General features: G+C 34.0%; 1 protein-coding gene across 5 annotated transcripts in view; it reads left to right on the top strand.

Annotated features, from left to right (window-relative positions):
- SNX13 (sorting nexin 13) overlaps positions 1-15,908 on the top strand; it is a 157,879-nt gene that overhangs the window by 94,836 nt on the left and 47,135 nt on the right. For all 5 annotated transcript variants that reach the window (XM_003825023.6, XM_008978706.5, XM_055115731.2 and 2 more), the window contains 4 exons: positions 2,577-2,715; positions 3,106-3,194; positions 7,860-7,959; positions 13,547-13,740. In XM_003825023.6, the coding sequence (XP_003825071.2) occupies positions 2,577-2,715; positions 3,106-3,194; positions 7,860-7,959; positions 13,547-13,740 (522 nt within the window). The remainder of the gene's footprint in view (positions 1-2,576; positions 2,716-3,105; positions 3,195-7,859; positions 7,960-13,546; positions 13,741-15,908) is intronic.

Here is a 15,908-nt window from a genome sequence, read left to right as displayed (position 1 = left end):
CTTTAAAAATTGTTTTATTTTCCTTTTGCCTCTATTGTTTCTAATTAGAAGTCAACTTCCACTGTATAATTGATCCCCTCTATGTAATGCATCTTTTTACATAGTCTTGTACTTTTACAGTATTTAGTTATTTGGCTTTTTGTTTAAAATAGATAACATCTGAAGTCTATTACCTTTTCATAGCCCACTCTTCCTGCTTTGCTTAGTTTAAATTTTATTTACAGTCATAGTTATTAATCCCTCTACAACATCCTGTACTTCTTTACCTCTTTAACTTTATTTGCTTATTGACACCACAACACTGGTTAAATCCAACATAACTGCTTCTACATTCCTATTTTTAAGCAGGTGAATGTGGTTGATGAAAAAAAAGAAACCTACACTGGTCTCATTTTAAATTCATGAGCACTAATCTCATTTGTGCCCTTATTCTTGCCTTGCAATCATTAAATTTTTCCTGTTATGTTACCTGGCCCACTCTTCTGACCAACTCTTTTATACTTCCTTCACTTTCATTTAATATATTTTTTCACATCTTTTCTCTTAGCTCATGACCATAGTTCTCCACTGAAAAATTGAGGAAATTGAAAGAGATGTTTCATAATATCCTGTTACCACGTACATTCATAACCTGTATCTATGCATGTATATTTTATATTTTCTTCTGTTACTGTGGATGAAATATCCATATATCTAGCTAAAGCAAGTCCTTTATGTGAGCATTGTAACCAACTCCTTCTAGACAATTTCATTTTATTGCTTTGGCAGTTTTACGCTTTCTTTCTGTACCATCACATTTTCACCCTTTATATGATCATTCTTATTATCATACACCTTTGTCATTATCTCTCTCATCTTAAAAAGAAGATGAAAGAAGTCATTGATCTTACATTCCATTTTAGGCAGTACTCTTTACTCCTGCTTAATTTTTTTACAGCAAAACTTTATAAGAGGGTTGACTGTTGGCTGTCTACATTTTCTCTCTTCTCTTTCTTTCTTGAACTCCTCCAAAAAACTTTTACAAGTCAAAGAGAATAATCCCCATTGTTATGGTCAATTCTTAGATTCCTTATTTTTGTTTTACACCTATATGAAATGCTTGACACAGTTTATCCTCTTTTTCTCTCTTCTCCCCTCCCCTCTCTTTTTTTCTTTTCTTTTCTTTTTGAGACGGAATCTCACTCTGGCGCCCAACCTGGAGTACAGTGGCACGATCTCAGCTCACTTCAACCTCCGCCTCCTGGGCTCAAGTGATTATCTCGCCTTACCTTCCTAGTAGCTGGGATTACAGGCACCTGCCACCATGCCCAGCTAATTTTTCTATTTTTAGTAGAGACAGGGTTTCACCATGTTGGCCAGGCTGGTCTCGAACTCCTGACTTCAGGTGATCCGCCCGCCTTGGCCTACCAAAGTGCTGCGATTACAAGCACTGCACCTGGCCGTCATTTTCTTTTTTAAAACACTTCTTTACTTGGCTTGTTAGAACACCAAAGTTTGTTGATTTTTTTTTCTACGTTTTTGGCCTTTCTCAGTCTTTTTGCTGTGTAAGTAAATCTTCTGAGTATCTGTCCTTAGATCTCTTCTTTTTTCACTCTACCCTCATTCTCTTGATTATTCCCATCCATGTTCATGGTTTTAAGTGTCATCTCCATGTCAGTGACTTTAAAATGCATATTTCTGTGTAGTCTTCCTTTCTGAACTCTTGTCCATCATATTCAAAAGCATACTAATGGCCATTTTTATATTTAATGGGATCTCACACTTAATTTTGCCAAAAACACCCTCATAATATTTTGCCTCCCCCACTCCCCCCCCCCCCCCGGCAAATGCTGCATCTCTTAATTTTTTTCTCCATCTTGTTTAGTGGTAACTCCACTATTCCAGTTGTCAGGCCAACGATGTTAGTGTAGTTCTATGTTCTCTTTATTTCACGGCCATATCTGATTTATCAGCAAATTCTTTTGGCATTGTCTTTACAAAACCCGTCTTACCAGAAAACATTCTATAAAACACTTTGTACCACACCACCATTGTCACCACCCTGGTCCCTGACTATATTATATTTCACTTGTCTTATTAACTGGTCCTTTTTTCTGATTTTGGCTCTGCCTTTATTCTATTTTTATACAACAACACAGTGGTTGTGTTATATTTTAGGTTAGAGAGTGTTACTCTTCTGTTTAAACCTTCTAATATAACTTCTGACTTGCTTCAGAGTGAAAGCTAAAACCTTTGTACTATAACAGAAGATTTGCCCTCCATTGCTGCTGACCATATCTTTTGCTCAGTTTGTCTTTGGTTTAGTTCCAGTCATCATGGCTTCTTTGCTATCATCAAATACTGTGAGCATGTTCCTATTCCTACAGTTTCAAACATGCTGTATAATACTTACTTTATTTTATTTGCAGTCTAAGACCCATTGGAATATAGGTGCCCAAATACAGAACTTTTTTCTTTTTGTTGTAAGCACTGAGTATGTAGCAAATTGTCCTAGCACATAGTAGGCACTCAAGATTCAGTTTTCCTTTTCATAAGTGAGTTCCTCTCCCACCTGTTTTTCTTAAACTTGTTTTCAGATCCGTGATTCTAACTGCAACTATGAGGCCTTTATGAACATTATTAAATTGAGTGACAATATTGGAGAGCTAGAAGCAGTCAGAGATAAGGCAGCAGAAGAATTACAGTATCTTAGATCTCTAGATACAGCTGGTGATGGTAAGTAATATATTTAATTTAAAATATATTTTTTTGAAGTATTATTTTATCTTCAAAACTTTGATTAATTTACCTAAATGTCATTTTCTGATATTAATGTTTTCACCTTAATTAAATCTTCCTTATTAGGTTAACATGTGCTTAGTTAGAGTAAAAGCATTATTTTCAGAATGTGAGAATGTGATTATTGTAATTATCCCTAAAGTGAAGGTAATTGGCATGGTTTACTTTTAATTAAATAATTTCACTGTATAATTTCAGATGGTTTCTTTTATTGAATAAAACAGTTGCTGTATTATTGGTTATTTTGTTAAATTACAGTAAATGCATGTTTAAAGTATTTCATAAATAACATTACCACTTTCTAGTTCATGATTTCTTTGCTTTTAGATATCAACACTATCAAAAATCAAATAAATAGTTTACTATTCGTAAAGAAGGTATGTGACTCAAGAATACAGCGATTGCAGTCAGGCAAAGTAAGTAAAGTACTTTTGAATTAACGTTTAGTTATAAATACTATACTATAGGGATTAAAAATGCACAGTAAAGGACAAAAAGTAGGACGTTTACCAGTGCAGCACTTTACAAGAGGACTTTAAAAAGAGTTTTCTCTTCTACAATGTGATATAAATATTTGTTAAAACATGCCAAAAAGGTTAACTAAAATGCTGCCTGAAAAATGTTAAAGTAATTGAAGATTTTATTTTATTCCTTGATTTATTTATGCATTTACTTGTGTATCATTTGTTTATTCAAAACTTACATTTATTCAATTTTGTGAGTTGGGTGCTTTTTAGAAGAGCCAAGCAGACAGACTCTTCATGGAGTTTACATTTTAGTTGCAGAGTCAGGAAATAAAGCAATAAGCAAATTGATGTGTAATATCAGGTGGTGATATCTACTGCAAAAAACAGTAATAAAGCAAAGTAGCGTATAGAGAATGTCTTGGACTGGTTTAGATAGGTTCCAAGAGGTTTCGATGACACTTGATCATAGTGAGATCTAAATAACATGAGGCAGTTAGTCCTGTGATGTATTTTTGTTTGCCTTTGAAGTATCTATCTTAGAGGCAGTCATGAGAGCAAATGCAGGGGCACTAAAGTAAGAATGTCCTTGGTGAATTGGAGGAGGTCGTTGTGGTTGGTATGGAATGAATGAGCTATTGTGCTAGGAATGAAGTCATAGAAGAACCGGGGGGTTAGATCTTATATGGTCATATATGGTCTTAGTGGCCATAGTAAGAATTTTATTTTATTCTAATTATGATGAAAATCAATTGGAGATTTGCCCTGACAAGTGACATTACCTGACTTACAAGCTAAAAGTTAAAATTATTATCTTTACTCTTTGTGGAGAATAGACACAAAGTGTGAGATGATGGGGGTAAGAATGGAAACTGAGAGATTATTTGCTATACTCCTGATTTAAAACTAGATAAGAGATGTCTATGGAGGTTGTGAGAAGCGGTTAGAGACTGGATATAGTGCTAATAGGATTTTCTTAATGGAGTAAATATGGGGTGAGAAAGAAAAAATAACTCAAGGATAATTTCAGGGTATTTTGGTTTGAGCAACTGTATAAATATTGGTGCTGTTTACTGAATTGGGTAACACTGAGAGAGGAGGAAGTTTGGAAAAGAGAATTGAGTTTTGGGTATTTTAATTTGAGATCCCTGTTTGACATTCAAGTAGACATGCCAATTGGCAATCTTGAGTTCTAAGGAAAAGTTAGTGATGGAGATGAATTTTGTAAATCCTCAGAATTATCAGATGTTTAATGTTGAGAGACTGGATGATGTTATCTAAAAGAGTGTGTGTAAGTAGGAATGCACTGGTGACTTGGTCCTACTACACTTCAGTGAACAGAGTTTAAGACAAAGTAAAGAGTCTAGCCAAAGAAACAGAGTAAATAGCCAGTGAGATTGCAGGAAAACCTGAGCATGTGATATTGAAGCAGGGTACTTCCCTGACCCCTTCGCAGGACTTGCAACAGGGGTGTCTTGTTTACTGCTCAGCCTGCTGTTCTCAACTCTTTGTGGTGGGGAGCGGGTGAGCAAGCCAGTGGGAACTTGAGTGAAGGAGTGCTGGAACCAGCCTGCCACTTCGGCACTGGCGGGATCAAACTCCACTCACTCGGACCCACTGTATTCCACCCCTCGCGAGAGGGAGCACACAGGTGAGTGGGTGGAGGAACTGGCCAGATGCATTAGCACTGGCAAGAGCAAACTCTGTTCAGGCCCTACAGCTGTCCAGTCAGAGGTGCCTGTGACTCCCAAAGCCCTAGAAGGTGTGTTACAGCGCTCTCTTAGCTCTGCTGTCTGTGGATGGCTTAAGGGTTAACAGCTCAGTGGACCATTTGCCTTTTTGCATGAGGCGGCTGCCCTTCATCAGTGAGGGCACAGGGCCAGTGTGAAAGCCTTTTGTGTGCACACTCGTGGCTTCTGAGCTCTTACTCGGCGTCCAGGAAAAATGAAGTCGCATGAATGAGTTGAAAGATGGTAAATGCTGTAGACTTTATGACCGATGAAAGTGGTTCTCAGTGGGAAGGGGAGCTGAAAAGGGGAATGGGGCGGGTAGGTAATCTTCCCCTGAAGTCCGGCTGTCTCCATTTGGATTCTTTCCGAAGTTATGCCATCAAGCTGTCCCTCTGAAGTTGAGCCGCTTCTCTCCAATGTCTAGCCGTAGTCCCGGCTACCAGCTGAGTCTCGGTTTTTTATAGGCACAGGATGGGGTGGTGTGCGGCCATGGGTGGTTTAGGAAAAGGCAACATTTGAGCAGGAAAACAGGGATATAAATTCTCATTTAGGACTGTGGGCTCAGGCTTTTTGGCTTGAGGGGGTGGTGTTTCGCCAGGGACCACCCTTTTCTGCCTAGAATTTTGTGCCCCCTGTCCCTAATAATATCTCAGAAGCCAAATGTTAAAAGTGTTTATAAAAGGGAAAGAAGAGGTGTATCAAAGGATAACATGGAGAAAGATGAAGACTGAGAATTGACCATTGGACTTCCTACCTTCTGGATTATTGGTGATCTGATGAGAGCATTTTTTGTGGAGTAGTGGAGAAAAATCTTAATTGGAGTTTGTCCATGAGAGAATGGGAAGAGGTAAATTAGAAACAGTAACGATAGTTGCTCTTTAGAGAAGTTTTGCCCTAAAGGAGAGCAGAGATTTGGGGCTTTAAAGCAGGAAAAAGCATTTCTTAAATACCCTTAGGTTTTTAATGAGGTCACATTTTTGCTGTGGTTTTGTTTTGAAAATTTATTTATGACTCTCTGGTCTTATAATTTTACAGTGTATTTAAACTCCTTAAGGAATAGAAGAATTATTTTTAAAAACCGTGGTGGCATATGCCTGTAATCCCAGCTACTCGGGAGACTGAGGCAGGAGAATCACTTGAACCTGGGAGGCAGAGGTTGCGGTGAGCTGAGATGGCACCATTGCACTCCAGCCTGGGCAACAAGAGCGACACTCGGTCTCAAAAAAACAAACAAACAAACAAAAAACAAACAAAAAAACCCTTAAATTTAGTTTTCTAGGTGAATTATAACTTAAGAAACATTACTTGAGGCCCATATTTGTTACGTGTGTGTGTGTGTGTGTGTGCGCACCTTTGTTTTGGTTAACTTTATTTTAAAACTAGTTTATATACTCGTGCAAATGAGCATAGAAGAAAGATACGGTTTCACTTGTGCTTTTCTTTAACTACTTCCTTATCTAGATCTCAGAGGTAGTGATCTTTCAGCGTCATTACTCAGTGTATTTACCCAGGCACTTTTTGATATTGAATCCTTTTAAAATTTAGATATTTTGTTGGCAAGCCTGTTAATTCCATTTTGAATACAAGCTTTATTTTTTAATGAGCTCAGATCATACAGTGTTTTCCTTTGTAAGTAAACTCAGAATCCCCACGGATTTGCAGTTATATAGCCATGTTACTTATCTTGAAATCTTAGAAACCTTTATCCTCAGCGAATTTTCCTTCTATCCTGTATCTGTGGAGCCACTGCTGGGCAGGAGAAAGAGGTGATACAATTTGAAGAAGGGAGACTTAGTAGGAATCACGTGCTGCCTCTAGATTGCTCTCTACCAGACATCTGAAGTCAGTTAGCTGTTTTTATTCAGTACTTATATGAAGGAAAATACAAATTATAGAGATGGATTTGTTTTTTTTTTAATTCTCTACATTTTCCTTTATTTACCACCTATGCTTAATTTAGTATCTGCCTCTGAATATGGCAGCCTACTTCATTTACAGTAAACCTGCCTATCTTTCTTTTTTTAATAGAGGGTTCTGAAATATGAATTTGGGAATATAGAGAAGCCAGTGAAAATAAATAATTCATGGAAACATCATGGCTCTTATTGGAAAGGGCAGCAGCATTTGAAAACATGTAGTCATACTTACCGGCTTTGTGACTTAATAGGCAACCTTTTTCATCTTCGTTTTCCTTGTCTGTTAAGTAGACGTGGTGATACAGATCCAACAGGATTGCTGTGCGGATTAAATGAAGTAATATGTGTAATGTAACTAGCCCAAAGCCTGATATGTAGATGCTCTTTAAATTTTGGACGCAATTTTTCCCTTTTTTTTTTCATATGTAGGTTGTTTCCTTGCTTTGTGACTTTGAAAAGTATGTCTGAAATTCACTGTTTAGAGAGTCTGGAAAAAAAACACATTTTCTGTAATAATTAGAGATTTTACTGAGTTAGGAGCAAAATTACTCTTTAGGCATATTTTGTTTTCCTAGTAGTAAATAGACTTTATACATGAAAATGTTGAGTTTTTAAAATTCTTGCGAATATTGAACATTTCCTTCACCCTTTTAGCCTTTGGAATGTTCATTTTCATTTGGAATATATAGAGATAGAGAATAATTGAAAATATAGTGATTTCTATTTATTTTATATTGAAAGAGTTGAATGCTATTATTTTTAATGTGTTAATATTTTTAATTTGCTAAGCAACTCTTAACTAGGAATTTAAATTCACACAATGTATATCTATTGGGAAACAACATGCATGAGAAGGGAAAAACTTCATCTTTACTCCGTTTTAGCTTGATTTTTTTCCTTATATTTATGTAAACATCTTTAACAATGAATGATTAGATAAAGTATTAACTTATATTCACTTTTGCCTGTAGGAAATAAATACTGTGAAACTTGCAGCAAACTTTGGGAAACTTTGCACAGTCCCCCTGGACAGCATTCTTGTAGACAATGTTGCACTACAATTTTTTATGGGTAGGTAGATCAATTCTATTTAAATGATACAGCCATTGAATTTCTTTTTCGATTTTTTATTGTAAAATACACATAAAATTTAGTATCTCAGCTATTTTTAAGTGTATAGTTCAGTGATATTAAATGTATTCATGATGTTGTACAGAGTCTCCAGAACTATTTTTATCTTCCAAAACTGAAACTCTGCTCATTAAACACCAACTCTCTCCATTCCTGACACTCTCAACCCCTGCAACCATCATTCTGCTTTCTGTCTCTATAATTTTGACTACTCTTAAGTACCTCACGTAGGTGGAATTGTACAGTATTTGCTTTTTTGTGACTGGCTTACTCACTTAACGTGGATATGACCTCAGGTTTTATCCGTGTTATAGCATATGTGAGAATTTCCTTCCTTTTTAATGCTGAATAATACTCGTGTGTGTGTGTGTGTGTGTGTACACACACGCACACACTTGCTTCTCCCCTTACCTCTTCTCCCCTCCCTCCACTTTTCCTAATTTCTCTGCCTAGTACTTCCAGTACTATGTTGAAACGAAGTGGCAAACACAGGTATCTTTGTCTTGTTCCTGATCTTAATCTTTTTGTTCCTGATCTTAATCTTTGTCTTGTTCCTGATCTTAAAGAAAAGTATTTTGTCTTTCATCATTGGGTATATTATTCACTGTGGGATTTTTCAGATACAGCTTTTATTATTTTGAGATAGTAGCCTTCTGTTCCTAGTTTATTGAGTGTTTTTGTCATGAAAATGTGTTGAATTTTGTGATATGCTTTTTGTGCATCAATTAAGATGTGGTGTTTATCCTTCATTCTGTTGTGCTGTATTAGACTGATTTTTTTTTCTTGTATGTTCAACCATCTTTGGATTCCAGGAATAAATGCCACCTTAGTCATGGTGTATAATTTCTTTAATATGCTGCTGAATTTGTTTTGCTAGTATTTTATGGAGGATTTTTACATCTATATTTATAAGGAACATTGGTCTGTAATTTTCTTGTACTATCTTTATCTGGTTCTGTTTTCAGGATAATGCTGGCCTCATAGAATGAGTTAGGAAGTGTTTCCTGTTTAAGTTTTTGGAAAAATTTAAAGAGGATTGGTGTTACTTTTCTTTAAATGTTTGATAGAATTCACCAGTAAAGCTATTCAGGTCCAGGTCTTTTCTTTATTGATGATTTTTGGTTACTGATTCATTCTCCTTACTACCTATCAGTCTCCTCAGATTTTCAATTTCTTCATGATTTAGTTTTGGTGGATTTTCTGTTTCTAGGAATTTTTCCATTTCCACTAGGATATCCGATTTATTGGCATACAATTGTTCATAGTACTTTTAGTTTTGTAGAGTCATTAGTAATATCCCCACTTTCACTTCCGACTTTAGTAATTTGAGTCTTTTCTCTTTTTGTCCTCCTAGATAAATGTTTGTTAATTTTGTCACTCTTTTCAAAGAATCAACTATTGCTTTCATTGACTTTTACTATTGTTTTTCTGTTCTCTCTTTTGTTTATCTCTGCTCTAATCTTTACTGTTTCCTTCCTTCTGCTAGCTTTGGGTTTAATTTGTTCTTTTTCTGTTTCTTTATGTTGTAAAGTTAAAAAGCTTTACAACGTAAGGAAAGATGATTTGAGATTTTCCTTTTTGCTGTGTCCCATTAGTTTGGTATATTATGTTTGTTTTAATTAATCTTTATGTATTTTCTAATTTCTCTTGTGATTTCTTCTTTGATCCATTGGTTGTGTGAGTGTGTTTTCATGTTTTCAGAGGATAAGTAGGGTAAATAAAAAGTGTGTTGTTTGATTTCCAAAAATATATGAGTTTTCCAGTTTTAATTTTGTTATTGATTTATAATTTTATCCCATTGTAGTTGGAGAAGATACTTTGCTTGATACCCATTTTTAAAAACTTTATGAGACTCAATTTGTGGCCCACTGTATGGTCTGTTCAGAAAATATTCCATGTGTACCTGAGAAGAAGCTGTATGCTGTTGTTGGGAAGTGTTCTGTATGCTTGTTAAATCTACCTGGTATATTGTGTTAAGTCCTCTATTTCCATACTTATCTTCTGTCTGGGTCTATCCGTTACTGAGAGTGGGGCATCGAAATCTCCAACTATTATTGTGGCACTGTCTCTTTTTCCCTTCAAATCTGTCTGTTTTTGCTTCATATATTTTGGTGATCTGTTAATAGGTATGTAACTGTTTATAATTGTTGCATTATTTTGTTATGCTGAATCTTTTATTAATATATAATGACCTTATTTACATCTTAACCATTTTTGATTTAAAGTCTATTTTAGCTGATACTAGTATAGCCTCCCCTGCTCTATTTTGGTTACTGTTTGCATGTGATGTGATTTTTCATTCTTTCACTTTCAATTTATTTATGTCTTTGTATCTAAAGTCTTTGTAGACAGTATATCATTGGATTGATTTTTTTAATCCATTCTGCCAGTCTCTGTCTTTTGATTAGAAAGTTTAATCAATTTACATGTAAAGTAATTATTTATAAGGAAAGAGTTCTGTCATCTTGTTATTTGTTTTCTACATGCTTTATGTCTTTTTTGATAGTCTTTTCTACATAACTGACTTCTTTTGTATTTAGTTGATTTTTTTGTAGTGACATGTTTAAATTTCTTTCTCATTCCTCTTATGTATATTATGTAGCCATTTTCTTTGTGGTTACTATGGGGATTACATGTAACATCCTAAATTTATAACACTGTAATTTGAAATTATGCCAGCTTAATTTCAAATGTATTCAAAACTTTGCTCCTTTACAGCTCTGTCACCATCCCTCTTTTGATGATGTCACAAAACTAAGTCTTTACAAATTGTGTGTTCAAAATATGAACTAATAGTTCTTTTAAATGAGTTACTTTTGTAAATTATGTAGAAACCAGGATGTGCAGTAACAAAGTACAATATTTCTGGCTTTCAGACTGATAGTTGATTTTTTTAAAAATCGTATTCGTCTTTCCAGTCCCATAGAAAACAAAAAAATAGAGTTACAAATCATTGTTAATAATACTAGCTTTTATAATTGCCCATATTTTTATTTTTACTGAGATATTTATTTCTTCATATGATTTCAAAGTACTAAGTTACTATCTAGTGTCCTTTTGTTTAATTTACCCTTCAGCACATTTTGCAAGGCAGGTCTTATGGTAAGATGCTTCCTTTGCTTTTGTTTATCTGGGAATCCTTACTTCTCTCTCATTTTGAAGTATAGTTTTGCCAGATATAGGAACTTGGTTGACAGTATTTTTCTTTTAGCACTTTGAATATCACTCCATCACCTTCTAGCCTCCAAAGTTTATTGAAAGAAATCTGCTGATAATCTTTTGGATATTTTGTATGTGTTGTTTTTCTCTTTCTGCTTTCGGATTATTTATTTTTTGAAAGTTGAATTATAATGTGTCTCCATGTGGGTATCTTTGAATTCATCTTAGTTGGAGATTGTTGAGCTTTTTGGGTGTTTATATTCCTGCCTTTCTTCAAATTTGGAAAATTTTCAGTCATTTCTTCAAATATGATCTGCCTGTTTCTCTCTTTCTTCTCCTTATAGAACTCCCATATGTAACTTGGTCCAGCACGTCCCTTAGGCTCTGTTTACTCTTCTTCATATTTTTACATTCTGTTTCTTGAATCTAAAACTTTTATTAATCTATCCTTACATTTGCCGATTCCTCTGCCTGCTCAAATCTACCTTAAATTTCCTTTAGTGCATTTTTTATTTTGGTTATATACTTTTCACCTCCATTTTATTTTGGTTTCTTCTAGGTTTTCTATCTCTATTGATCTTTCAATTTTTTCATAGATTGTTTTATTGACTTTTTTACATCTTTCTTTAGTCTTTTGGGCATCTTTAAGATAGTTGTTTTAAAGTCTTCATCTAGTAGATATTCCATCAGGTCTTTTTTGGGGACAGTTTCTGTTGATGTATGTTGGCTTTTTTTCCTCTTTGAATGGGCCACACTTGCCATGTACTTTGTATGCCTTGGGGTGTGTGTGCGTGTGTGTGTGTGTGTGTGTGTATGAATAACTGGCTATTTGAATCTAATAACGTAGTAACTCTGGAAATCACTTCCCTTTCCTTAGGGTTTGCTGTTCTTTATTGTTGTTACTGTTTTTGTTTTTAATATGTAGGCTGTTTATGCTAAGGATCAGCCTGAGGTATAAACTTAAAGTCTTCTCAAGACTATTCTGAACTTGTGCTTTTCCCTGGGCATGCATAGTCACTTTCTAATTTTCCCACATATGTGGTTGCTTTTGAATGTCCTCATTTTTAATGCATGGCTCCCAAAGGGAGATAAAGGTAAAACTGTAGGAGTCAAGGGAGAAAGGGTGCCAGTCTTCTAAATCCCTTGCTTGTTACTTCAGCAGAAAGGAAAGGGGCTTGGACCAATCAAGAGATATGCAACAACAAAGGCTGCCTATTTGTCTGCACCTCTTTGATCAGAAGCAGCAGTGTGCTATCAGAGCCTAGATCCTGAATATTTGAAGGACGAGTTGTTTTTTGTCCACCCTGGTTCCTACTTGCTGTGTACAAGCTAATTCTGGAGTGCATGCACAGCTACTTGTTCTAGTGGTCTGAGAGTGGAGAATGGTAGCTGCAGTTGTGCTAAGAGCTGGAATGGACTGAGATTAACCAAAGCTTACTTCCCAAGCCTTCCCTTAAATGTTGCAAATCTTCAGTAGATTCCAGAGTTCCAAATTAGTTACATCAGATTCTGCCATTGCACTTGTTGTGGAGGTGGAGAGATAGAATTCTGGTGCTTCACACTCCCACATCTTCTTTGAAATTTTTAAGAATTTTAAATATTATTGAATTTTAAGTAGTTAATATTTTGCATGCCAAATTCAGTCCAGCCTTTATTCTCTGAAATGTTTTTCTTTAGAAACCATGGAGGTAGAGCTTTGTTTTGTTTTGAAGGAAATAGTTATCATAAATAATGTGCATTTACCAAACTGCTTTTAAAATAAATTCTAGGAAATTCTAATGCAAATTAAAATTCATTGAGAAAGAGTACTTTATTGGGAACATACAATGTATATAACCTGTTTGTATTGTTTTTGTTCATGTGTACATGAGGGATTTTGTTTTTATACCATTTTAATATATACTTTTTAATTTAGATCTTATTGCTATTACATTAGGATTGCTTTTATCTGGAGGACATTCTCAGCAAACCTCTATACATTTTCATTTTTGTGATAAAAATATAAATATATGGTTTGAAGAGTCATTTTTAAAAATATGTCTAGAAATATTCATATTATAACAATCTTTATTGAGAACAAATGTTGAATGTTTTATGTAACAAATTTATTCACTAGAGATTTTATTATGAAAAGTGGGATTGAAAAAATTTTGAAATACATGACTTCACTTTTGTTTTTAACATAACTGGTTTTTTAGCGTAACTAATTTACAACTATATTTTCACCTCAGGGATTTGCTAAAACATTTTCAAAATGTGGAGTTTTAAACACTTGAAACTTTAATCCTTCTTTACTTGTCATAAAACTACATGGACCCCAAATTGTGTGACACTAATATTTATGTTATTATGGATTTTTGATTGCTAGATTACATGCAGCAAACTGGAGGTCAAGCACATCTATTCTTTTGGATGACAGTGGAAGGATACCGGGTTACCGCCCAACAGCAGCTAGAAGTTTTATTAAGTCGTCAGAGAGATGGAAAACATCAAACCAACCAAACCAAAGGTCTTTTAAGAGCAGCTGCTGTTGGAATTTATGAACAGTATTTATCAGAAAAGGTGAGGCTGTATTTTGATTACTGTTTTCTTCTTTAGCAGTATTATTAATAATTTTTGTAATCCATTGCTTAGGCCAGGCTGACTACCTCGAAAACATTGTCTCCTTTAATCGATAACAATCTTCCTGTCTGTCTGTATCCTCGTTTAAGTGAAGATTCTGATGTTTAGCCAGTCAAATTATCATGGCCACAGTCATGCAAATACTAAATGATAGAGTAAGATTCAAGGTCACACATTAGATTCACCACAGGCTGAAAGTAAAAGGATAGAAAAAGATAAACCATGCAAAAGTAAACAAAAAAGAGTACGTATATATATTTAAAAAATGTATATATGTTTAAATGTATGTATTAAACATATATACATTTAATAACAGAGCCCCCCAATGAATGAAACAAAAATTTGCAGAATTGAAGGGTAAGAGAGACAATTCAACGGTTATAGTTGGAGACTTCAATACCCCACTTTCAATAATTGATAAAACAATTAGATAGAAAAACATCAAGGATATACAAGACTTTAGGAACATTATAAATCACTTAATCCTATAGAATAATATATATACTATACTATAATTCTATAGAATATATGTAACACACTATAATTCTATAGAATATATATAATCTATAGCGTCTATAGAATATATTTTATGTAATATGATTGTATAGATTATTTTATTATAGAATGTATAGAATACATATATAGAATAGAATTGCTTTAGAACTTATAGCATACATGTATTATTCTAATAATGTAATCTAATAATATTGTAATATTTCTAATCTAATAACAATTCTAATAATATTGTAATATATGCATATATTGTTATATATATAATAGGTAATGTAATACTGTAATACATATATGTATATTATTCTATAGACTATTTCCCCTAATGACAGCAAAATACACATTATTTTCCAGAACACATGAAATATTCTCCAAGATAAATCATTTGCAAGGCCATAAAAGCCGTCTCCATTTAAAAGTATTGGAATTGTTCTTTGATCAGAATGGAATCAAATTAGACATCAACAAAAGGAAATTTGGGGAAACTACAAATAATTGAAAATTAAACAACATATTTCTAAATAGCCTCTGAGTCAACAAGAAATGACAAGGAAACTAGAAAGTATTTTTAATTGAGAATGAAAATGCATTGTATCAATTCATGAGATGCAGCTACTTAGTGCTTAGAAGAATATTTTTAGCTTTAAAAATGTCTAGGATAAAAGATCTACAATCAACAATCTTTTTTACTTAAAAATCTAGAAACGAAAAATAAATCCAAGGCAAACAGAAGAAAGGAAACAAAGATTATTGTGAGAATCAGTGAATAGAAAACAGAAAAACCATAGTGAAAATCTAAAACCAAAAGTTGGTTCTCTGAAAATATCAACAATATTGTCAAACCTTTAGCTAGACTGGCCATGAAAAAATGGAAGGAGACACAGATAACCAAATTCATAAATGAAAGAGGAGACGTGAACCCTGACCCTACAGAAATTAAAAGGAGTAAGCAAATATTATGATCAACTTTATGACAACAAATTAAACAACTTAAAGTGGACAAATTTTTAGACACAGATTGCCACACTAACTCAAGAAGAAATAGAAAATAAAATAATTTGCTTAATAAGGTCTGATTCTTGCTAGCTATAGAAAAAATGCTAAAATCTTGGTCTGTGGTAAAATCATATTTTTTTAAGTATAGGACAAGAAAAATGTTTTTCTCTAATTTGAAATACTTTTTGAATGAAAATGGAGAAAAGGATTACAGTAAAAAGAAATTTATATACTGTTTCGCTAAAATTGGTAGGTGGTCTTTGACGAGGCCAAAAGCAGCCTAGAAAAGAGTTGACAGACTGACCTGAATTGTTTGATGATACATGTAGGTTGTGATAATAACTCATATAGTGAGCAAAATGACTCCTATTTTTAAAATAAGACTACTTGAATATTAAAAAAAAAAAAATGTGTCACCAGAAAAGGACAGCCAACTTTAACAGGATTTTCTAAATTTCTTTACTAAAAGTAATTTATTTGGAATTGAACTTCAGTTTGACAAGTTTATCTGTCTATTTAAAAACCATTTTTCCTCAAAAAGGGATTTAACTTATGATGACATCATTATGCTTCAAAGTATTTAAAAATGAGCATTGTAGGCC

Source organism: Pan paniscus, chromosome 6 (assembly GCF_029289425.2).
Source record: "Pan paniscus chromosome 6, NHGRI_mPanPan1-v2.0_pri, whole genome shotgun sequence".
In the NCBI taxonomy this organism is placed as follows: domain Eukaryota; kingdom Metazoa; phylum Chordata; class Mammalia; order Primates; family Hominidae; genus Pan; species Pan paniscus.
Note: the sequence above shows the minus strand (reverse complement) of the source record. Positions and strands in the feature narration are given on the sequence as shown.